This window comes from Schistocerca gregaria, chromosome 8 (assembly GCF_023897955.1).
Source record: "Schistocerca gregaria isolate iqSchGreg1 chromosome 8, iqSchGreg1.2, whole genome shotgun sequence".
Lineage (NCBI taxonomy): Eukaryota > Metazoa > Arthropoda > Insecta > Orthoptera > Acrididae > Schistocerca > Schistocerca gregaria.
Window position 1 is genome coordinate 331,097,335 of NC_064927.1, and position 25,553 is coordinate 331,122,887.

At 39.7% G+C, this 25,553-nt stretch overlaps 1 protein-coding gene across 2 annotated transcripts in view; it reads left to right on the forward strand.

The window, feature by feature from the left end:
• Positions 1–25,553, forward strand: part of LOC126284099 (NADH-ubiquinone oxidoreductase 49 kDa subunit-like) — a 165,302-nt gene that overhangs the window by 132,426 nt on the left and 7,323 nt on the right. For both annotated transcript variants that reach the window (XM_049982749.1, XM_049982750.1), the window contains 4 exons: positions 7,812–7,999; positions 8,852–9,015; positions 9,111–9,230; positions 25,334–25,463. In XM_049982749.1, the coding sequence (XP_049838706.1) occupies positions 7,812–7,999; positions 8,852–9,015; positions 9,111–9,230; positions 25,334–25,463 (602 nt within the window). The remainder of the gene's footprint in view (positions 1–7,811; positions 8,000–8,851; positions 9,016–9,110; positions 9,231–25,333; positions 25,464–25,553) is intronic.

Sequence of the window (25,553 nt, forward strand, 5' to 3'; positions counted from 1 at the left end):
ATTTTTTATTTTAAATTACTGCATCCAAATATGATTCGTGTCAAATTCTTGAATTTTAATTTTTTCTCTTTCCTGAACTTTGTTATGAAGTGAATTCATACAGGAAAGCTTCTGTTCTTTGTTACATAAATCATATAAAGGATAGAATGCAACAAGTGTGGAGGTAACTAAGTAGATATAGGGAAAAAAATCTAAATCCCATCACTCACTTTGGAAACATGGTGCTCACCACAAAAACACTCACAAAATTAGGCTCTTGAATGATGGAACTGAACACATAATTCCCATACTATATTTCCAGAAAACTTGGGTTTCTATTAAAATAAATGTGTAATGTAGTATTTCAGATTGCCCAATATGCTTACATATCACTGACTCATAGCACAATAAAACTGCAGAATGTAAAAATATATGATGTAACATCATTAGGGTAACTCATTTATTGGGTGTTTGTGCACAGTCTGAAAAGCTGGTAAGGGTGTTGCAGGATAGGTTGTGCTGAGAAATGATTCTTTTTTTTTTTTTTTTTTTTTTTTAAAAAAAAGTTTCTGAGTTAATTAGCATTGAAGTTAGCCAATCAGTTTAATGCAACAAATTCAAGTGGTCCACCAGATACAATTAGTGTCAGTTCTTCTCATGGTGTAGGTGATAGCACACCAGACTGCTCAGCCGTTGGCTCTGGTTCGAGCCTTACTATCATCCCATGTCCAATTTTTGTATTGCTCTCTTGTTTGGTTTTAGGAAACCAAATGAACACATTTATTGACACTACCTCTGGTGAGCCACTTGAATTTGCATGCACAATGGCCTGACTGGGTATCTTCAAGGCTAATTAACTTGGAAATGGTGCAACATATTACTTTTTTCTTAACAGTTATTAATTAGGACAACCTAGCCTGGAACACCCTAACAAGCATTTCAGACTGTTTCTGACCACCATGTATGTTAAAACCTACCATCCGAGTTCATGAACTTTTATGCCTAAATTTATGATACAGAAAACATCATCATAAAATTATTGACTATTTATAAGTAAAAGAAGATTATCTCAGTTTTCTCTTTGAGTCATCAACCTTCGTGGCTGATTTGATTACAGCCTACTACAAATTAGTCTCTTACACCAGCACCTTCATCTCAGAGTAGCACTTGTACCCCACATCCTCAGCTATTTTTTGGGCACATTCAAATCTATGTCAAACCTTACAGTTTCTACGTTCTACACTACTGGCCATTAAATTGCTACACCAAGAAGAAATGCAGTTGATAAATTGGTATTCATTGGACAAATATATTATAGTAGAACTGACATCTGATTACATTTTCACGCAATTTGGGTGCATAGATCCTGAGAAATCAGTACCAGAACAACCACCTCTGGCCATAATAATGGCCTTGATATGCCTGGACATTGAGTCAAACAGAGCTGGGATGGCATGTACAGGTACAGCTGCCCATGCAGCTTCAACACAATACCACAGTTCATCAAGAGTAGTGACTGGCATAATGTGATGTGCCAGTTGCTCGGCCACCATTGACCAGATGTTTTCAATTGGTGAGCGATCTGGAGAATTTGCTGGCCAGGGCAGCAGTTGAACATTTTCTGTATCCAGAAAGGCCTGTACAGAACCTGCAACATGTGGTTGTGCATTATCCTGCTGAAATGTAGGGTTTTGCAGGGATCGAATGCAGGGTAGACACATGGGTTGTAAAACATCTGAAATGTAATGTCCACTGTTCAAAGTGCCGTCAATGTGAACAAGAGGTGACCGAGACATGTAACCAATGGCACCCCATACCATCATGCCGGCTGATACGCCAGTATGGCAATGATGAATTCACACTTCCTATGTACATTCACTGCGATGTCGCCAAACACAGATGCAACCATAATGAAGCTGTAAACAGAACCTGGATTCATCTGAAAAAAAATGACATTTTGCCATTCGTGCACCCAGGTTTGTCGTTGAGTACACCATCACAGGTGCTCCTATCTATGATGCAGCGTCAAGGGTGTCCCCAGCCATGGTCTCCAAGCTGATAGCCCATGCTGGTGCAAACATCGTCAAACTGTTCGTCTGTTGACTCAGGGATTGAGACATGGCTGCACGATCCATTACAGCGGTGCCGATAAGATGCCTGTCATCTCGACTGCTAGTGATATGAGGCCATTGGGATCCAGCATGGCATTCCATATTACCCTCCTGAAACCACCGATTCCATATTCTGCTAACAGTCATTGGATCTTGTCCAACGCGAGGAGCAATGCCGCGATACGATAAACTGCAATTGTGATAGGCTACAATCCGACCTTTATCAAAGTCAGAAACATGATGGTACACGTTTCTCCTCCTTACACGAGGCATCACAACATATCACCAGGCAATGCTGGTCAACTGCTGTTTGTGTGTGAGAAATCGATTGGAAAGTTTCCTCATGTCAGCACGTTGTAGGTGTTGCCACCGGAGCCAATCTTGTGTGAATGCTCTGAAAATCTAATCATTTGCATATCACAGCATCTTCTTCCTGTCAGTTAAAGTTTGCGTCTGTAGCATGTCATCTTCATGGTGTAGCAATTTTAATGGCCAGTAGTGTATTTCTCCCTCTAGTACCATGAAAGTTGCTCCTTTATATCTTAACACGTCCTGTCAATGTGTCCTCCCCTTCTTGTCAGTGTTTTCCATGTAGGAGACCAAATGTTGTTTATTTCCCCATCCTTCCCCAGTTCTAGTTGCGCACCACCTATAATGATTGTAATATTAATGAGATGTTAAATTGTGACTCCTTCCCAGAATAAAAATATGTATTTTTCAAATAACGTTATATTCTGTAGAAAAAGTGTGATTCAGTTCGCAACACTTCTTCTGAATGCCTGAGATAGCACATATGGGGCAAGAGATTTAACAACAGCTTCCATATGCTTTACTGATCCAACTGAGCAGTGGTTAACCATCCCAACTTCTTACAGCAAATTTCAGAACTACTTCTGTTCATTTGGGTGGGCTGTACAGGGTGTTTTTTGACTATAATAAATACTTTCAGGAATGACAACTGTAGCAATATGAGATAAAGGGTCATGCTGTGAAAATGACAATTAAAAGGTACCAAATCAACTCTGCTAGTAGAATCATAAAAGAAGGCTGTATACATGGAAGAACCCTGGAGATACTAAAATGTATCAGATAGATTATATAATGGTATGACAGAGCAGGACAAAGACTGCAATATGATCTTAAGGATGGAAAATGCCATTTCATAAACCAGTGGTAAGACAGAGATTTAGGAACCAGGTTTTAAATTGTAAGACATTTCCAGGGGCAGATGTGGACTCTAACCACAATCTATTGGTTATGACCTGTAGATTAAAACTGAAGAAACTACAAAAAGGTGGGAATTTAAGGAGATGGGACCTTGATAAACTGAAAGAACCAGAGGTTGTACAGAGTTTCAGGGAGAGCATAAGGGAACAATTGACAGGAATGGGGGAAAGAAATACAGTAGAGGAAGAATGGGTAGCTTTGAGGGAGGAAGTAGTGAAGGCAACAGAGAATCAAGTACGTAAAAACACGAGGGCTAGTAGAAATCCTTGGGTAACAGAAGAAATATTGAATTTAATTGATGAAAGGAGAAAATATAAAAATGCAGTAAATGAAGCAGGCAAAAAGGAATACAAACGTCTCAAAAATGAGATCAACAGGAAGTGCAAAATGGCTAAGCAGGGATGGCTAGAGGACAAATGTAAGGATGTAGAGGCTTATCTCACGAGGGGTAAGATAGATACTGCCTACAGGAAAATTAAAGAGACCTTTGGAGATAAGAGAACCACTTGTATGAACATCAAGAGCTCATATGGAAACCCAGTTCTAAGCAAAGAAAGGAAAGCAGAAAGGTGGAAGGAGTATATAGAGGGTCTATATAAAGGCGATGTATTTGAGGACAATATTATGGAAATGGAAGAGGATGTAGACGAAGATGAAATGGGAGATATGATACTGGGTGAAGAGTTTGACAGAGCACCAAAAGACCTGAGTCGAAACAAGGCCCCAGGAGTAGACAACATTCCATTGGAACTACTGACCCCCTTTGGAGAACCAGTCCTGACAAAACTCTACCATCTGGTGAGCAAGATGTATGAAACAGGCGAAATCCCAAAGAAAGCAGGTGTTGACAGATGTGAAAATTACCAAACAATCAGTTTAATAAGCCACAGCTGTAAAATACTAACACAAATTCTTTACAGGCGAATGGAAAAACTAATAAAAGCCAACCTCGGGGAAGATCAGTTTGGATTCTGTAGAAATACTGGAACGCATGAGGCAATACTGACCTTATGACTTATCTTAGAAGAAAGAATAAGGAAAGGCAAACCTACGTTTATAGCATTTGTAGACTTAGAGAAAGCTTTCGACAATATTGACTGGAATACTCTCTTTCAAATTCTAAAGGTGGCAGAGGTAAAATACAGGGAGCGAAAGGCTATTTACAATTTGTACAGAAACCAGATGGCAGTTATAAGAGTCGAGGGACATGAGAGGGAAGTAGTGGTCAGGAAGGGCGTAAGACAGGGTTGTAGCCTCTCCCCGATGTTATTCAATCTGTATGTTGAGCAAACAATAAAGGAAACAAAAGAAAAATTCAGAGTAGGTATTAAAATCCATGGAGAAGAAATAAACAATTTGAGGTTTGCCGATGACATTGTAATTCTGTCAGAGACAGCAAAGGACTTGGAAGAGCAGTTGAACGGAATGGACAGTGTCTTGAAAGGAGGGTATTAGATGAACGTCAACAAAAGCAAAACAAGGATAATGGAATGTAGTCGGACTAAGTTGGGTGATGCTGAGGGAATGAGATTAGGAAATGAGACACTTAAAGTAGTAAAGGAGTTTTGCTATTTGGGGAACAAAATAACTGATGATGGTCGAAGTAGAGAGGATATAAAATGTAGACTGGCAATGGCAAGGAAAGCGTTTCTGAAGAAGAGAAATTTGTTAACATCGAGTATAGATTTAAGTGTCAGGAAGTCTTTTCTGAAAGTATTTGTATGGAGTGTAGCCATGTATGGAAGTGAAACATGGACGATAACTAGTTTGGACAAGAAGAGAATAGAAGCTTTCAAAAAGTGGTGCTACAGAAGAATGGTGAAGATAAGGTGGATAGATCACGTAACTAATGAGGAGGTATTGAATGGGATTGGGGAGAAGAGAAGTTTGTGGCACAACTTGACTAGAAGAAGGGATCGGTTGGTAGGACATGTTTTGAGGCATCAAGGGATCACAAATTTAGCATTGGAGGGCAGCGTGGTTGGTAAAAATCGTAGAGGGAGACCAAGAGATGAATACACTAAGCAGATTCAGAAGGATGTAGGTTGCAGTAGGTACTGGGAGATGAAGAAGTTTGCACAGGAATAGAGTAGCATGGAGAGCTGCATCAAACCAGTCTCAGGACTGAAGACCACAACAACAACAACAGTAGAATCTACTACTTGTTGGTTGTGCAGTGTAATACATCTATATGTTAGTGTAGCTACCCAACATTGCAGGGTAGGCAAGCCTGACCAACAAGCTGATGTACTTCATGAAGGGTGGGGATAGGGGGAAAAACGCCTATGCCCAATTATTGGGAGAAAGCACAGGTTACAACAACTTACAAGAAGGGTGATAGAAGTGAACCACAAAACTAGATAGAAGTGAACCACAAAACTATTGTCCAGTACACTTGACATAAATTTGTTGAAGAATCTTAGAATGTATTCTCAACTACAAACACAATGAGATATTTCAAACAGAATGATCTCCACCATGTCAACCAGCATGGATTCCAAAAAACATTGACTATGTGTAACCCAACTTTCAGTTTTCTCACATGACATAATGGAAATCTTTTGATAAAAGCAGTCATGTAGACACAGTATTTCTTGATTTCCAAAAAAGCATTTGACTCAGTATCACATCTATGCTTATTATCAAAAGTACGATCTTGTGGGATATCAAGCAAAATTTGTGTGTGGATTAAGGATTTTTTGGTAGGGAGGACACAGCATATTATCTTAGATGGGAAGAGTCATCAAAATATTATCTAGAAGTAACTTCTGGTGTGCCCCACAGAAGCATGTTTTGATATTGCTGTTCATGTTTTATATTAATATTAATCATCCCAGACTTCTCACATGTGATGCACTTGTCTATAATGATAAGTTATCAAAATGGGGCAAAGATTGGAAACTTGCTTTAAATGTTCAGAAATGTAAAACTGTGTACTTCAGAATATGAAAAAGCATAGTGTCCTATGAATATAATATCAGATAGTTGGATTTGGAAACTGTAAACTCACACAAATACTTGAGTGTAACACTTAGTAGGGACATGAGGTGGAATGATCACATAGGCTCAGTTGTGGGTAAAGTAGATAGCAGACTTTGGTTTATTGGTAGAATACAAGGAGGATGTAATCAGTCTACAAAGAAGACTGTTTATAAATCACTTGTGCAATAGATTCTAGAATATAGCTCAGGTGTGTGGGGCCTGTCCCACATAGCACTAACAGGGGGATACTGAACACATACAGAGAAGTGCAGCACCAATGGTCACAGATTTTGTTTGACCTGCAGCAGAGTGTTACAAAGGTGATTAAAGAACTGGCTTGGCAGACTGTTGAGGAAAGAGAGAGAAACTATTCAGAAAGAGCCTACTCACAAAGTTTCAAAAGCCAACTTTAAGTGATAACTCTGGGAATAAACTACAGTACTCTGCATATCATCCAAGTAGGGATTGTGACAACAAGATTAGTTTAATTACAGCACAAAGTGTGGTGTTTAAACAATCATCCTTTCCGCACTCCATACATGAATGCACAAGGAAAAATCCTAATAACTGGTATAGTGGGATGTACCCTCTACCATGTAAATGGCAGTGATCTGCAGAGTAAAGATGCAGGTGCATATGCAGAAATGCATTGCATATACTCTGAATTGTCCAGTCTTTGTGCAAAGATATGTAAGACTGCAAGATGTGTTAACAAGTTGAAGTGTACAGTCAACCACCCCAAAACATGATGATGTTCATGATAACAGAATTAGCATAGGCCTATATGATTTTCATGTATGGGCAAAAAATGGATACTGTGTGGAAGCTGACATTGTATCAAGCCACATAGCAGACATACAACACAAAATATTTCCAAGATTATTCCAAATAGTTAAGGGAAATTGGCCAAGTGGAACTGTTTTATTGGCAACTTACTCACCTAATTTGACTCCACTTAATCCCTGTGTGTAGAGTTGTGTGTCAAGTCTTCTGTATGAGACACATGCCATGAGCTCCTACGAAGAAGTCTTGCTCTCTGTGACATCATTTAAACAATGTTGGTGTTGTTCTAACATGTATGACATAACTTTGTGCAGTGATATTATGCCTTCATTGATGTTGAGGGACAACTGTTGTGATTATAGCATCCTGTGTAAGTTACATCGACAAATAAAGGTACTAAAAAAATATCTTTACATGAATTTTTATCATTATGAGTAGACCAAGAAAAATTTGAAATTTTCTGTTTCACTTATAACTTTTGACTTAGTCATTTCTAGGCCAAAATTACAAATCACAAACTAATACACATGCCCTTCTCTGTCATCCTTGAAAGTTTGTATCATCATTATGGAAACACACTGTTAATACAGGCAGATAATGTCAAACAGTAAGATAAGCAGCTTAAAATTGTGTACTTGTTTTTAACAAATAATGTTAATTTTATATTTTTGTTAAATTGATAATTTTTTGTGGGCCATATTGATAAATTTTATTTGTTGGTACTTCTAGTTCTTTTTGCAGAGATAACTCGCCTCCTGAATCATATTGTAGCCACAGCTTCCCACATGCTTGATGTTGGAGCAATGACACCACTCTTCTGGCTCTTTGAAGAGAGAGAAAAGATGATGGAATTTTACGAAAGAGTATCAGGGGCAAGATTGCATGCTGCTTACATTCGACCTGGTGGAGTCCATCAGGTTAGTTTCTACATCTTTCTTGTTAAAGTAACATATTGTGTGGAGTTGCTGTTATGTCTTGTGTGAGACTATATAAATACTTAGCAAACTGGGAGAATGGGTGGATGATTTAAGGAATACAGTACAAGTATGTCAGACAGCCATTGAGTCATGTAAAAATATAAATAAATATATTAAAAACAAAGATTCCAAGACTTACCAAGTGGGAAAGTGCCGGCAGACAGGCACATGAACAAAACACACAAACACACACACAGAATTACGAGCTTTCGCAACTGGCAGTTGCTTCGTCAGGAAGGAAGGAAGGAGAGGGAAAAATGAAAGGATGTAGGTTTTAAGGGAGAGGGTAAGGAGTCATTCCAATCCCGGGAGCGGAAAGACTTCCCTTAGGGGAAAAAAAGGACAGGTGTACACTCGCACACACACACATATCCATCCGCACATACACATGGTCTGTGTATGTGCGGATGGATATGTGTGTGTGTGCGAGTGTACACCTGTCCTTTTTTTCCCCTAAGGGAAGTCTTTCCGCTCACGGGATTGGAATGACTCCTTACCCTCTCCCTTAAAACCCACATCCTTTCATTTTTCCCTCTCCTTCCTTCCTTCCTGACGAAGCAACTGCCAGTTGCGAAAGCTCGTAATTCTGTGTGTGTGTTTGTGTGTTTTGTTCATGTGCCTGTCTGCCGGCGCTTTCCCGCTTGGTAAGTCTTGGAATCTTTGTTTTTAATATATTTTTCCCATGTGGAAGTTTCTTTCTGTTTTATTTACAATATAAATAAATATATTCACAGAAAGAAATATTCTTGAATAGTTATGATTGTTAACTGTGTAACAGCTACTTTGTTTCAGGACATCCCTTTTGGTCTTTTGGATGATATATATGAATTTGTTAGCAAATTTTCAGAGCGTCTGGATGAAGTTGAAGATGTTATTACAACTAATCGCATATGGATAAAAAGAACTAAAGATATTGGGGTAGTTTCAGCTGAAGATGCTCTTAATTATGGCTTCAGGTCACTGGAATTTTAATGTATTTTCAAAACTGAAATCATATGAAGTTCTCAACTACAATTAAATACTTTACTACATTCATGATTTTATGTTGTAGTGGAGTGATGCTAAGAGGATCTGGGATTAAGTGGGACCTACGCAAGACACAGCCATATGATGCTTATGATGAGGTTGAATTTGATGTACCTATTGGAACAAATGGGGACTGCTATGACAGGTATCTCACCTTAAAGTTGCTGTACAAAATGCTAACAACATGTCTGAACACTGTTGATGAATGACTTAATGAAGTGTAATAACCAGAGAAAATTTATATTATGATATGATGCAGGCTCTCATGCTGGAATTTACATTACTGGTGACTTTAGTTGTTTGGATATTAGGCTATGTTCTAAGGCATGTTTCTGCACTAAATGTTAATCACAGAAACATATCTTAGACCATGGCCTAATGCCTAAATAACTAAAACCACCAAGGTTATATTATGATATTTTGTTTATTTAGTGGATCAAACATACACTGATTTGAATTTTCTCCTATAATTTACAGAAAGCTGCTAATTTAGAACATCATTTATAAGTTGAAATGATTGCTATCATATCCAGTGTCCCTGTAAGACTGAATTTCAGTGTTACTATTTAAACAATAACAAAATGGGTTTACATATTATCTGGAAGTATTTCGTTGTCACTCTGATGCTCATTTGATACCCACAGCAGTGGCCTTACCAAAACCGAAAAAACTGTAATACTGATAATAGATTAGAATAATACCCATTGTGGAAAGATAATTAGCTTCTGAAGTGCTATTAAACTCCACTAAAGTGCTAATCCAGAAAAATATGCGGGAGAACTGCTGTATAGTGTGAACATTGGGGAGAGGGGCTCATTGATGATGGCTTTGAGTTACTTTGATAGCTGTGCACAGTGGCCCAGGGGACCAAGAATGCAGTTTTTGGACAGTCTTTGGAATACCTTTATCTGATGGTACCCACTTCTCAAACCCTTGGAAGAGAAGCACTTTCATTGCCCTAATTTATCAGTAGTCTCAGTGGTGTTCGTTTTTGGTTGCACATCAGTTACGATTTTACTGTTAAGATGTCTGAACTCACAGCAAAATCTATACTAGTTTCATCAGTGTCTATTGTCACAATAAAAGTGTAATTAAATGTTTCTAAATGGTATTTAACTAACACATTTCATATTGTTTACTAGTAGATAGACAAGATCTAGGCCTAAATTTTCCAAGTTATAAACGTTTAAAAACCTGACCATACACATTTGATAAATAAATTTTTTAAAAGCAAGGAAATTACTAATTCATTCTTCTGTCATTGTATCTCTAAATCAGTACAAAAACAACAACAACCTGACTCATGGCAGCCAAATTCGCATCCTTTCCAAATTTAAAACATTCTTTAAACTTAATTGTTCTCTCGAAACTGACCATGAGTGAGAAATGTGAGAGCTGTTACAGGTTAGTGAATAGAAGGATTTGTTGCCAGCCGGCCGGAGTGACCGAGCGGTTCTAGGCGCTACAGTCTGGCACCGCACGATCACGATGGTAACAGGTTCAAATCCTGCCTCGGCCATGGACGTGTGTGATGTCCTTAGGTTAGTTAGGTTTAAGTAGAATGGGGAGAATGTTGGGAGAACAGAAGAGGCTCTCTCCTGGCACTGCAGAGTATGCAACAAGAACATTTTTATTTGGAAACAGGGAAGGAAAATCTGTGCCCTTCAGGGACAGTTGGAGGAAGCAAGGAAGGAACTGATAAGGATCAAGGGAGATAGGGCGGAGGAGGGTGGTTGGGAACTGGCAGCTGGTAGGAGGATAGAAAGAAAAAGAATGCGATCTGACAGTTATCATCAACACCAAAAACAGGTATCCACCACTGCCAGAGTTAAGTGGAGAAGAGCCTCAGGTAGAACAAGGAGCAGAAAATGTGCAGCACATTTCAATCGACACCAAGAAGCCTAGGAGTGTACAAAGTGTTAGCAAGAAGAAAGTGCTGCTGCTAGGTAGTAGCCATGGGTGAGGTGTAGGCCTTCAGATACAGGAAAGTTTAGGGGCAGCATACCAGGCCACCAATATCTTCAAGCCAAATGCGGGGCTAAGTCATGTGATAGAGAACTTAGGGTCTTTATGTAAGGACTTTACAAAAGAGGACCATGTAGTAATTGTGGGTGGGGTGGGAAACAGTTTGGACAGGGATGGGGCATATGACATAGTGGTGACTTGGATGAGATAGCTTCCCTTACTCATGTCACCAACATACACCTTGTTAAGCTGTTCCAGCGTCATGATTGGCCACACGTTGATGGCACTGTGAGGCAAATCAATGTGGGGTTAGGGATGGCTCTAAGGGCAGCCAACTTTGCTCATGTTTCTTTGGTGCCTGTTGGGACTGTCAACAGATGGGGTTTTACTAGGCATGGCCTACACCTAAACGGGACTGAGAAGGGAAGATTGGTACAGTTGATTCATGAAAGTGTAGAGGGTGGATCTCAGGCCACACATGGTCAAATACCTGTTGTCATGGGTAGGAAAAGTAAGTATTTTAGGACAAATCCAGACAACAGGTTCCCCTGCCTAAAGAATATCTCCAGAATTTCAAAAAATACTGAACAATAACTCACAAGACAGATTTTAACACTCCAAAAATCACTCAAACCATATGTCACAAAGGAAAATAAACAATTGGAAAGAGTAACATGGGGCATTTCACAGACTTAACAATCCTCCACCAAAACATCCAATCAATAAAAAATAAAATACAACTATTAGAATTTGAGCTTCAGTCTTTGAACTGCGCAGTAATTTGTGTTACTGAACACTGGTGTAGAGAGACAGAAATCCAACATGTAGTGTTATCATCTTATGGAAGGGCAAACTCTTACTGCAGAACTCCTTCAAGGAGAGGAGGATCGTGCATTTATATCAGAAAAGGAGCACAGTTCAAATCAAGACATGACCTCAGTACAGCAAGTGAAGCAAACACTTTGAGATATCAGATATTCATTTAATATGGCTTGATATCACCAAGAAATTAATCATTTTATGTGTGGATAGGTCTTCCAGTGGTAGAGTAGACACTTTTTTCAATAAATTAACAGAAGTTCTAGATAAAGTTTCAAGTACAAAGGTCAACAAAATTCTTTGTGGGGACATTAACATCAACACTACTATCATAAATGAATCCAGCATCAACTTCATAAATATCCTTCAAAGTTTTGGTATGTCCCTATTGGCCAATAGTGCAACAAGGGTTACTACAATGACTGCATCAGTATTTGACCATGTGGTCACAAGTATGGACAAAGAAAAATGTGATGTATCTGAAAAAGATCTCAGACTATCAGACCGTCTCTGTCAAATAACAACAGTAAAATCAGGCATCGAGTCATTCCCTAAACTACAAGCCTACAAACGACATCTATCAGAAATCAAAATAAAAGATTTTTCAAAGGAACTTGCAAAACAAAGCTGGGATGAAGTGTATAAGGAAACCAATGTGAATATGAAATTCTCTAAATTCTCCACATTATTTAAACTGGACTTTGAAAAGGCATTTCCAAAAATATGCATGTCTGTATCAATGTCTCACAAAAACAGATGGATAACAACACTCCAAACACTTAAATACCTCAGTTCCATGAAAAAGAGTTGCAATGATCCAGAATTCTTAAATTTCTCTCTTAGATAAGGAAAGATCTATACGAAGGTGCTGATTGCTGCAAAAAAGTCATTTAATGACAAAATAATATATAATGCAGAGAATAAAAGCAAAGCTGTCTGCGATGCTATAAAAAAGGAAACAAGGAGAGGCAAAGAAAGACAGAATAACATACTGCTAAGGGAGGGGGATAAGGTAATAAATTATCCAAAACACTTAGCAAACTATGTATATGAGCATTTTTCAAGTATTACGGAGAAGTTACAGCAAAAATTCCCCCAAAGAAACATGAGGGACATTTGAAAAGTCCATGCAAAGTCTGAGAGATGGCACCATCGGCTCATATCGAGGTCATGTTTAGTTAGTAGCATCTTTGGAAAGAACACACACACCAAGTTTCAGCCATATTGCTCTATTTTTTTGTGTTTGGCATTCGTGTGAATCAAAGAAGTCGAGTGACTGCCAAAAATGGATGAAAAAGAATTTCGTGTGGTAATTAAACATTACTTTATGAAAGGCAAAACGCCTCAGGAGACTAAAGAGAAGCTTGCTAAACGTTACAGTAGCTCTGCAGCTTTGATTAGAACAGTTTAAAGTGGTTTCAAAAGTTTTGGAGCGGCCATATGGACACAAGTGAAGCTGAACTTTCCGGACACCCTGTGGAGGTTACGACTCCAGAAATCATTGATAAAATCTATGATATGATGATGGATGTCAGAAGAGTTAAGGTGCATGAGGTTGCTAGTGCTGTGGGCGTCTTTAATGAATGGGTACATAATATTTAGCATAAACATTAGGACATGAGAAAGCTATCCACAAGATGGGTTCCACGATTGCTCACGCTTGATCAAAAATGGAATCATGTGAAGTGTTGCAAGGATGGTTTGCAGCTGTTCAGGAAGAATCTGCAGACTTTAAGTGTCATTTTCTCACTGTTGATGAAACATGTGTACATTACTATACTCCTGAGACCAAATAATAATCTAAACAATGGGTTACTAAGGGAGAATCTGCACCAAAAAAAGGTGAAGACCATTCCTTCGGCCAGAAAGGTTATAGTGACTGTCTTTTGGGATTTTCAAGGGATAATCCTCATTGACTACCTGGAAAAGGGTAAAACTATTACAGGTGAATATCATTCATCATTATTGGATGGCTTGAAAACCGAGCTGCAAGAAAAACGCCAGCAATTGGACCGCAAAAAAGTCCTTTTCCATCACGACAATGCACCAGCACACACCTCAGAAGTTGTGGTCACAAAATTAATGGAAATAGGATTCCAACTCATTTCACAACCCCCATATTCTCCAGACTTCACTCCGTTGGACTACTATTTGTTCCCCAATGTGAAGAAATGGCTGGCGGGACAAAGATTTTATTCAAACAAGTAGGTGATTGCAGCAACTAATAGCTATTTTGCAGACTTGGACAATTCCTATTATTCGGAAGGGATCAGCAAATTAGAACAGTGTTGGACGAAGTGTATAAGTCTAAAAGGAGACTATGTTTAAAGATAAAAAAGGTTTACCTCAAGCATGTAAGTAGTTTTTATTTTTGCATGGGCTTTTCAAACGCCCCTAATATAACACTTGTAAATAAAGTTGCACTAAATACAATGATGTTACTTCCAACCACAGAGAATGAAGTCAATCAAACTGTTCAAAAACTAGAAAATAAAGTCAATAGTCTTAGATGAAGTATCAATGTGTGTCCTGATGCAATGCATAGAGATTATACAAGGCCCCATACCAAATATAATAAATGAATCCTTCGCATCAGGTATATTTCCAGAGCAGTTAAAACAGGCAAGAGTTGTACCTTTGCTTAAGACAGGTGATGCTGAAGATGTAGAAAATTACGGGCCCATTTCCCTGCTGTCACCATTCTCAAAAATAATAGAAGCAATTATCAAAAACAGATTAATGAATTACCTGAATAAATACAACATTTTAAGCGAATCACAGTTGGGTTTCCAAAGTGTCAAAAATTCGTAGTCAGCTATAGTAGAATTCACAAAGGTTGTACTTGATGCTCTTGACAAAGATGAGTGTGTCACGGGCATATTTTTGGATCTTTCTAAGGCCTTTGACACAGTTGACCACAAGGGTCTATTAAATGAATTAGAAGCATTAGGAATAAGAGTGGTAGCTAATGACTGGTTTTGATCATACCTAGCAGATAGGGTACAAAGTGTAGAGATAACATAGACTTCAAATAGATCCAAACATCTAGTAAAACACTTATCAGAACCAAAATACATTAATATAGGTGTCTTGCAAGCTAGCATATTGGGACCAATACTATTCATGATATACATAAATTATTTTCCCAGAAGTGTTACTCATGGTGAAAAAATTCTATTCGCTGATGACAGCAATTTTATAGTCACTGGGAAAACAAGAGAACTCCTTGCAGAGAAAGTACATGAAGCTCTCAAGGAAGTTTATGACTGGTCAATAAGCAATAAAGTGACATTGAACAATTAACATAATGAATTTCAGTTTGAAGAGAAAAAATGACAATGTTAAATTAAACGTAGATGGCACCTCTATAGACTGTGTAACAAATGCAAAATTTCTAGGAATGAATATTGATTCTCAGTTGAAGTGGTGTGAACACACAAAGGTACTTGCAAACAGAATGTCATCAGCATGTTAAGCCTTTAGAATCCTATCATCTGTGTGTAACATGCAGTGTCTTTTACTTACATTCTATTCATATGTACACTCTGTTGTTAGCTGTGGCATTCTTTTTTGGGGAACAGATGCACAAAATATGATCGCAATTTTCAAACTCTAGAAAAGAGCCATAAGAATCATATCCAAAAATGGTAGTCAAGCTCATTGTAAAGATCTGTTCAAAACACTTGGGATTTACCAGTCAGTTGTACACATCAAAAATAACATCGGTAATTACTGCACAAACAGTTCTGTCCATGACCATGGAACAAGAGCTAGACTCAACTTACATTTGCCAAGAAAAAATAAACATAAAACTCAAAACAGCATTTTCTACCAAAACTGTACAATAAATTACCAAAACAGATAAAAGAAATTGCAAAAATACACTTATTTAAAATGGCAGCTCAAAAGTACCTGCTATGCAATACATTTTATACATTGAAGGATTATTTAGATAAAACAGAGTAAGTAAAAAAGTTATACAAATAAATAATAATAATGATTATAAAACATCCAACATTCTTCTTACCACCTTCACACTATGTTTTTTTCCTTCTTTTTTCCTTTTCTAGAAAAACTTACCCCCAAGCTATGCAGTGCACAATACTAACACCTCTTCGTATTTCTGAGCTCAACATCTCACTTATAATAGAGCGACACTGACTCAGTTTTTCAGAGTAGCAAATGGAAAGTTGTAGTACAGAAAATGGCCCAGATATCACCAGAGTGTGTGTATGTTTGTGTGTGTAGTGAGTGAAGTGGAGTGAACAGTGTGGCATTACATTATTTAATAAGTTATTTGTAAAAAAAAAAAAAAAAAAAAGTATTTTATACCAGGAGTAAATCTAATGATAGTCTCTAACTAGAAATCTGTAAACATGTCTGTATGAACTGACTTAGTTTAAATTGGTCTAAACTTGTAAATACTGTCCTGTATCCTTGTAAAAAGAGATCTACAGATGAATAAAGCTGCTACTACTACTACATCTTTTAGTAACATCTGGTGACTATTTTGACACAACTACCATAGCTGCCCCTCATGGACTAGTGCTCTCCTCTATCACTCCATCTACTATTGCAATGCTTTGCCTTACTAAGCATCATGATTTGTCTAATACATCATTTTATGCAAGTGGTTCTACCAAACACAACACATTAACTGGCCATTCCAGTTCCACATTTACACAGGCCAACTTTCCAACACCTTGTGATGCAATAATATGTTAATTGATCCTTTGTGGTGTTGACTGCAGTTCAAGTGGGTTGCCCCTTAACATTGTTGCTCCTTCTGACAGTACTTCACTAGTGACAGCCTTCCCTAGCTGGAACATTTTCCCTCTAAGATCAACTACGTTCATTTAAGCTCAATTTTGGCATGTTATGTCATCAGAAAGTCTAATCCTTCACTTACCCAGGACCAAACGTCTTTGCATTGCTTAAAAAACTGCAGCCCAACCTGAATATCTGCAGTTACTGAACCCAAAGACTCCACATCACTGTCTCCAACTCCATGTAACTTATAGTTGGAGGGATCAGTTGCCTCAGACCCATGAGGTCCATACTTGCTATCAACACATGTACCATTGTGTCCAATAAAAACTTGCACTGTATACCCTTCATCACTCCCAGTATGCCACATTCCACTCACACATCAAAACTTGTTGCATCAGAATTTACCAATATCTCCATATGGTGGGCCTGGGGTTTCCTGTTGTGTTTAACACATGATTATTCATCTCATGTTTCCCTGGGGAATTCCAACAATCGCTTTGGTGGTATCCAGACACACCATATCCGTTATACTGAGGTTGGTAACATTGCCTCTGCACATGTCCTATCCTACCATATCCATAGCATCTCTTATCCTACATTGCTGTTGCTCCGTCAATTTCTTCAAACACTGTGACTAATCTGACCACAGAGTTCTAATCCTTTATTTGCCTTGTCACTCTCTCCATGTTAGCATAGTCACATTATGTATCCTGTCTGCAAAATTCTCTGTTGACTCTCTATATTTCTTCATCTACTCAGTTATTAGCAAAAAAAAGCACCATGCTTTTTTGCCTTGTGTAGCTTTGTAGAACGCCTTGTTTCACTTTGTCAAGTGTTTGCACACCACTTAGCCTTCTGGACATCTGATATACATCTAGGCTTCTCCTACCAGTCATAACTTCATCACTAGCAGTAACTGATCCTCTAACCATCCCCCAATTCTCGTTTTAATTGCCAGTCATCTAGAAAAGACATTACATCATCAGTCAACTTTCCAGAGAGAGGTGTGATTGAAATGGTGGTGGCTGGATGTAGTAAAGGACTAGGTTGCTTAGCTGATTCTAACTGTTCGTCCCCAGCTAAAAGCTTGTTTATCAAGTCAGTAATACCTGTTATCAATTGCACTACTTCATTAACTAATGCTTGAACTGCCTTTCAACCAGTGACACTCTTTGCCTGAGACTGTCATTGAGAAATTTTAAGCTCCAGTACATAGTGAGTAACACACAACAGGTCGTCTACCACAGTACAACACTTACATCTTATCATCAACCATCTTGACTATCCATGTGCCTGTATGTATGACAGTTAACACAAATTTCTTGGTGCAGAATGGCGTAGCAAATTACCCTGACTTGATCTCATGGGCTGTAAATAACGCTCCTTTGCATTGCCATGGAACTGAGACTGATCAGCTGGTATCACTGGCTGTATAAACATAACCCTCAAATTTCTGTCAATCTCCTGATTATATTCCAGATCCTCTCTGCACAAAATATGAGAAACAATCACAAAACCAATAGTCCGCTCATTCACCTCACTGTGTGATGGAACTACAGGCTGTGGTTGAGAAGTCATACTAAATGGAGGTTGAGTGTTCTGACACTAGCCGCTGGACAAGGCCCAGTGATACTGAAATACTTCTGGCCCAATTCATGACCTGGAGTGAGGAGGGTGCTACGGTGTAGGAGCAGCAGGGTGTTGAGATGGTGGTGGTGCCCAGTGGTGGCTAGGAAAACTAGGCTACAAGATCTTTATTCATTACTGTACTACAATGATCAAAGTGCAAAGTGCTGTGTTGCCACATCACTCCCTCCCTCCCCACCTGCAAGTGCCCCCCAGCATGTGATCTGCTAGCTGCACCATCACCTGAAAAGGCAGTGGCGGTGTGCTGGACATGTGGTGTCCATGTCATGCTTTGCTGACAAAGTTTGCTTCGTTCAGCACTGCATGCCCCATGCAGCTGTGAGTAAGAAGTGCCAGCAGTGTGAACATCTGCCTGACTTCTCATAGAGGTCCACTGCTATTGGGAGGGATGTTCACCCTGATGTGGGTGGATGGCAGTGGTACTGCCCTGGCCACAAACCACTGCCCTACAAGGCAGAAGTTCAGCTGCTGATATAGAGCCTAGAGTTGGCTAATCCATTGTGCTGTGTCAAGTCCACAGGTGGGGACTTAAACCTGTGAGCTGTCTGGTGGAGATGTCTGCCCAGACCAACGTTGGCTGTTTGCCAGCCCATAACAGGAGGGAGACATATGTGGTCCTAATGTCATTGAGCATTCTGCTAGACTGTACATAACCGTGCCAGAATCAAAACATGTTTATAGTGATTAATGTCATGTTTGTTTTGCTGATATGTTGCTTTCAGACTTACAGAAATAAAGACTTTGATCACCCAGTGGTGTGGAAACTCCCCTCAGACCAGTGTTAGCTCCTCATCAGTCCATTATGTATGAGATATTTGCATGGCCCTGGTGTCATGGATAAAGTGAGCAAGTAAAGTTTCATCATCAGAATTATGATGTGTCCTATCAGGATGGGTTTCTGGGGCAGAAATCAAAAGAATGAGAGAACAGAATCACTGTGTGAAATGTTGTGAAAAACATAACTTACTACAAGAATCCTCACTGAACTTCTTATACAATTCCTTGGCCAATGCCAGGAGGAGTTAAAAATCTTAACTGTTCACAACTCACAGCTGGCTTGCAATCCACAGTGTTAAGTTTTGAGGTCAGTTCTGTTGCACTAAACTCATAAAGAAAGTTATGACTGCTACTATAATGATACTTGACTACTGCTAGAATTTAGCTACTCAACTAGGCAGAGCTGTGGTTGGGGGCGTCTTAAACACATGATCTGTGGTGCCAGTGGCACCTCAGCTCAAGGGGTGTGGCACTCATGTGGCCGGGAGCTGGGACACTCCTGGGGTTCTGCCACTGTCGGACAACAGTAGAACCTCTAGTAAAAACATCTGGTGTCAATCTCTGCACACAGAATAACTACTTCTTGTGTGGGATAGATGGGCTATGACAATATTACTTCCCACTCCACAGACTTCCTCATCATCATTGAGTAGTGGGCAGAATGACAGGAGAGGAAAGCTTGGCTATAGCTGTCACTGAGGAGGCAGGCACTAGAGTGACAGCCAATGCAGCACCCCTGCCTGCACCCTGCCATCCAACTTGTGAGTATCCGGAAACACTGGCTCAAAAAAGGCATGGATGCACACCTGCAACCAGCAGCTAAGGTGCTATTGAAGTGAATGACATCTTAGCTTCTGGTCCGCCCCTGATGCTGTGAAGAATCACAGTTGGGAAATTCTGACCTGACCCTGATGAGTGCCACATCGATCTCCATCGGATTCACCTCCAGCACTGGTGGTGCCAAACCCAAGGGAGGTGTGAACGGCATTGGCAGTAAGATCCTGTGTTGCACCAAATCTGAAATGAGAGGTCTGAGGCAGGATCACACAGCCAACATGCACGAATTTGTTTGTAGTGCTGTCTGTGTACACCAGAAGGAACCTGAATGACAAAAAGAGAATGTTGCATTCCCATCTTCTGTGGGCTCTGATCAGTCTGAAAAAGACACCATTAATTTTAAACTGAGTAGTGAAAGAGTACTTAGCTAATCACTGAGATGGATGCAGTTGGTGAAGTAAAATTCAAATGGGGGAAAATCCAGGATGGAATGTAACAATATTAATGAAAGTAAAGTTGGTACTCACCATATAGTGGAGGTTCTGAGTTGCAGATAGGCACAACAAAAAGACTGTCACAAATTAGCTTTTGGCCAGTATGGTCTTCATCAAAAATACTCACACACCCATGACTGCAGACTCTGGCAACTGAAGCCACACTGCTATATGAAGTAAAATTTAGTGACAGTGGCCATGAAGCAATTCTGCAGATGATGCTGCCTCTCAGTTGAGGATGGTAGGAAGCCAAGAATGTTTGTAGAGCTTGTTCCCATTCATGGGAATCAAAAAATCTGTGTGTTTGCTACTTAAAAGTGCATAAAAAATATTCCATTCTCCAATTGACTGGCATTGGAATGGTTGGTTTCACAGATGCATTGAAATTCACTTGACACAAACTGTGGTCAATTTTCTGAGACAATTACCTCTGGAAGACCCTCTATGCAAAAACCTAACATGAATGTTTTGATGGTTTGAGAAGCAGTTGTGGAATGTGTGGGTACAACAAATGAAAAACTCCTAAATGCATCCACTCACTACTGCGTTCCCATCTGGCAGTCAACTTTTTGACCTGCAAGTCCATCCTGACCCAAGTGCAATGACGTCAGGCAGGTTTTTTTGTTCTGACCATGCCCTAATGACTTTGGTGCAACAAATGAAGAACTTCTTGTTGTAAAGACCTTGTTCTAAGTACCTGTGAATGACCCAATTTTGTATGGAGAAGAATGACACCTGCGGAACTGATAGGCCGTGACGTGTCTATAACATCATGAACTAATGACTTCTGAATTGCTTTGACTGTCCATGGCTGACAGGTGGAGATGTGCTGAACCAACACTTGTAAATCAGGATCTGCTGCCCTTTCCTGAACAAGCCTACTATGTGTGATTAGGAAATCCTACAGTGTTGCTGCATCCAGGGTGTCCACATAAAAACACAAGTGCTCTGACTTGTCAGAAACAGGGTCAGTCCCAGCAGGTAAACATGACTAACAAAGTTTTGGCCGACTCAGTCATTCACAGATAAGACTATTCAAAAGTGTGACAGATTCTCCAACATAAAGTTGCATACAAATGTCCTCTTGGAAATGTTCTGTGAGACTTAAACAAATTGTTCACTTGTCTTTGAAAAGAAGATAAGTTCTGGATATTTTACAATCTCTTTGATTTTAATGTAACACTGTTCTTCTTGTTAGCTGGTTCAGATGTGACTACATTAACACTCATAGCTGGCCTGTTTACAGTGATCATTGCCATAAGAAATACTTGATATTCAGAATAGTGGTTTTCAGAGTATAGATACACATGTAAAAATATGTAATTAATAGAGAGACTGGACAGCAATTGAAGTTTTTAAAATTTTGATATTTATGGTACATGAAGTTCAGAGCTCAAATGTCAGTATACCAAAGTTGTTTGATGCTACTCTCAAAAATTCTGGAGAAAACAGACTTTGAAATTTTCCAAAGGTCTTAATTCATTACGCCAGGGCCAGTTTTGTCAGTGGGCCACATGACTCTTTGGTTAGAATGCCCGCCTGCATAGCAGGTGGCCTGACTTTTATTCCTGGCTAATGTAAATCTTTTAAAAATTGTGCATTAAGCATGAAGTGTAAAATACATGAAGATCAAAAATTAACTTGTAATATCTTCATTAACAATCTCTTATAAAAGATCAACAATATTACAAAAACGATAGATTGATACTCTCCTTAAATATGAGACCTTGAATTACAGAAAGACACAATGAGAAGACTGTTACACATTGAGCTTTCAGCCAAAGCCTTCTTCCAGACGGAAAATACACACACATTCACACAAGCAAGCACTCCTCGTGCACACTTGGCCAATCACTCTGGCCAGAATGGGACTGTCTCATGTTGACTGGAAACAGCAGTGTGAAGTGGGTCAGGGAAAGTAGAAGGATAGCAGGGCATGAGTAGGGAGAGAGGAGTCAGCACTGCATGGCAGACTAGTATTTGGCAGGGACTAGGCGGCAGGGTTGACAGCCAATATCGGGATGGAAACTGTGAAGTGAAAGGTGTGGGGACAGTGGGGATAGGCTTGGATGATTTTGGGAGAGAGATTGTTGTAAGGATAACCAGCATCTTCACAGTTCAGAGAAGCTGGTGGTAGACTAGAGGATCCAGGTGGCTCAGGTTGTGAAACAGCCACTGTATTCAAGTGTGTTATGTTGAGCTGCATGTTATACCACAGGGTGTCCTTTGGCAGTGGCCATTCATCCTAGTGATCAGCTGGTAGGTAGTCACACCAATATCAAAAGCTGTGCAATGATTGAACCAGAGATGGTGTATGTCATGGGTGCTTTCACAGGTGGCCTGGACTCTGATTGGATAGGATAAGCCTGTGACAGGATTGGAATAAGAAGTTTTGGGTGGATGAACCGAGCAAGCCTTGCACCTGTTGGCTAGGGGTTGGGATTAGGATGTTGTAGACATTGAGTGGGTGATGGAACACCACTTTTGGAGGAGTGGAAAGTATCTTGGGTTGAGAGTCCCTCATTTTGGGGCATGAAGAACATATTTCAGGTGTTCCAGTCCAAGTTAGTATTGAGTAACAAAGAGGGCACTCCTTTATACCTGGTTCTTGGGAATGGTTGGAGGGAGGACTGGGAGTGTGTGGGGATATGGCATACTAAATCTGTTTGTGGACTAGGTCTGGGATATAGTGCCTGTCTGTGAAGGCCTTTGTGATACCTTGAGCACACTGGGGAAGGGCATTTTTGTCACTGCAAATATACCATCCCTGGGTGACCAGGCTGTATGGGGCAAGAGGATTTTTGTTGTGTAAGCTATGGTAGTTGTAGAAGTGCAGGTACTGTTGGTGGTTAGTGGGTTTAACATGGACAGAGATGTAGATGGAGCCATCGGAGAGGAGCAGGTCAACACTTAGGAATGTAGTATGTGGGTTGAGGAAGACCAGAAGATGCGGATGGGAGAAAAAGTGTTGAGGTTGTGAAGGAATGGGGACAGGGTGTCTTGGCTCTGAATCCAGATCATGAAGATATCGTCAGAGAAGCTAAACTAGACCACAGGTTTGGGCTTTTGGGAGGTTAGGAACACTTGCTGTAGATGTCCCATACCTAGAGAGTGAAAGAGGATGCCATGTGGGTGCTCTTGATTGTACTATAGATTTATTTGCATACCTTCCCTTCAAAGAAGGAGTAGTTGTGTGTTAGGATATAGTGCATAAGGTATATGGCGAATCAGAATTCTGAAGGCCAGTGAGATAGTGGTGTTTTACAGTGGCGAGAGACATATTGGTCTATAGGGAAGTGGTAGCAACAGAGATGAGTAGGGATATAGGAGGTAAGAGGTGAGGACAATGGATAGTTGGTGAAGGAAGTGGTTGGTATCTTTGATGTGGAAGACTAGATTTTGGGCAATTGGTTGGATGTGTTGGTCAGTGAGGGCTTAAATGTTTTCAGTGGAAACCCCATAACAAGCTATAATGGGGGCTCCAAGACTGTTGAGTCTCTGACATTTGGGAAGCATGTAGAAGGCGGATGTGCAGGGTATCATACAGGTGAGGAGGGAAACAGATTCAGGGGAAAGGTTCTGGAAAGAGCCTATGGTTTTAAGGAGGGATTGGAGGTTGTGTTGGACTTTTGTGTAGGGATCATTCTGGCAGAGTTTATAGGTGGAGGAGTCAGACAATTGGCTGAGGCCTTCTGCCAGGTAGTCACTGCTATCCATAACAGAAGGTGGTGGAATCATACTCTGTTGGTAAAATGATTAGGTTAAAATCTGTTTTGAGGCTGTGCGTGGCTGTCCTTTAGTCTACTGGAAGGTTGGTGTTCTTTGGATGGGACCTGGGGAATGATGGTGAGACCAAGTTGGAGGTAAAGAACTCCTAGAAGGTGACCAGTTGGTGGTTAGGTGGGAGGGGAGGACAGTCATTGTTGGATATTGGTAATAATAATATATGTCATGTGACTAGTGCCTCGCATCAGGTAGACCACTCGTCACGTGCAAGTCTTTCGATCTGACGCCACTTCAGCGACTTGCGTGTCACTGGGGATGAAATGATGATGATTAGGACAACACAACGCCCAGTCCTGAGTGAAGAAAATCTCTGACCCAGCCAGGAATTGAACCCTGGCCCTTAGGATTGACAATCTGTCATGCTGACCGCTCAGCTACTGGCGGCGGACATTGGATGTTAGTATGAGAAGGGAGACACAGGGTTCAGTTTTGGGATTAGGCTGGTTTTTGTTGAAGAGACTGGCAGCAAACAAGTGTTTCCACTGCAAGGATCAGGAGAAGGAGAGTAGGTCTTTCACAAGTCCAATATGATTAAATTTGGGTGTAGGGCTGAAGCTAAGACATTTAGATAGGACAAAGCTTCTGTAGTGCTGTGGATTTTAATAGAAAGGTTAACAACAGAGTTCTGGGATTGTTTTAGAGATCAGTACTTAAGAATTTATATTTTGGGTGTGACATGTGAATAAGAATATGGAGATATGCTTTTTTCATGAAAATGACAATTAGATGCATATCAATTAGAATATATTTGATGTAGGTATCAGATGTGAAAGAGGAGGGTGGAGGGTGCAGGAGGGTGGGGAGATTGGAATTATGAGTGAAACCCTGAATTACTGAATTAAAGACACATGGAAAATTCCAAAGTCAATTTTGTCCAGGATTTTTGAGAGCAGTACTGAACTGCTATGAGATGTTGATATTTGAGTTCTGAAATTCATGTAATATAGATATGAAAAATTTTAAAAATCTAATCACTATGCTGTCCCCATGTCTTATGATTATACCAGATCATCACAGATCACAGACTAAATAACTGCAAGAGTCTACCAGATCTTTTGTAACATTGCTTTTTTGAGTAGAAAATTATTTGTGAATGTTAGTTATGCAGAAGTTTATGTTACTGTCTTATCTTTGAGAAAGTATGTTAGTAAATATGATATTAAATATTGCAGCAGACTGCTTGACTGATGTACTTTATCTCTGAATGCTGCAGATATTTATGTCGTTTTGAGGAAATGAGACAGTCTGTTAGAATCATTGAGCAGTGTCTAAACAAAATGCCTGCTGGTGAAGTTAAGACAGATGACATGAAAATAACTCCTCCTTCACGGGCAGAAATGAAGGTAAGTCTTTCTTTTTCATTTTTGACTACCATTATTTCTCAAAGAGTTTATACATTATACAAGCACTTGTGCACATTCACTGGTGGTTCA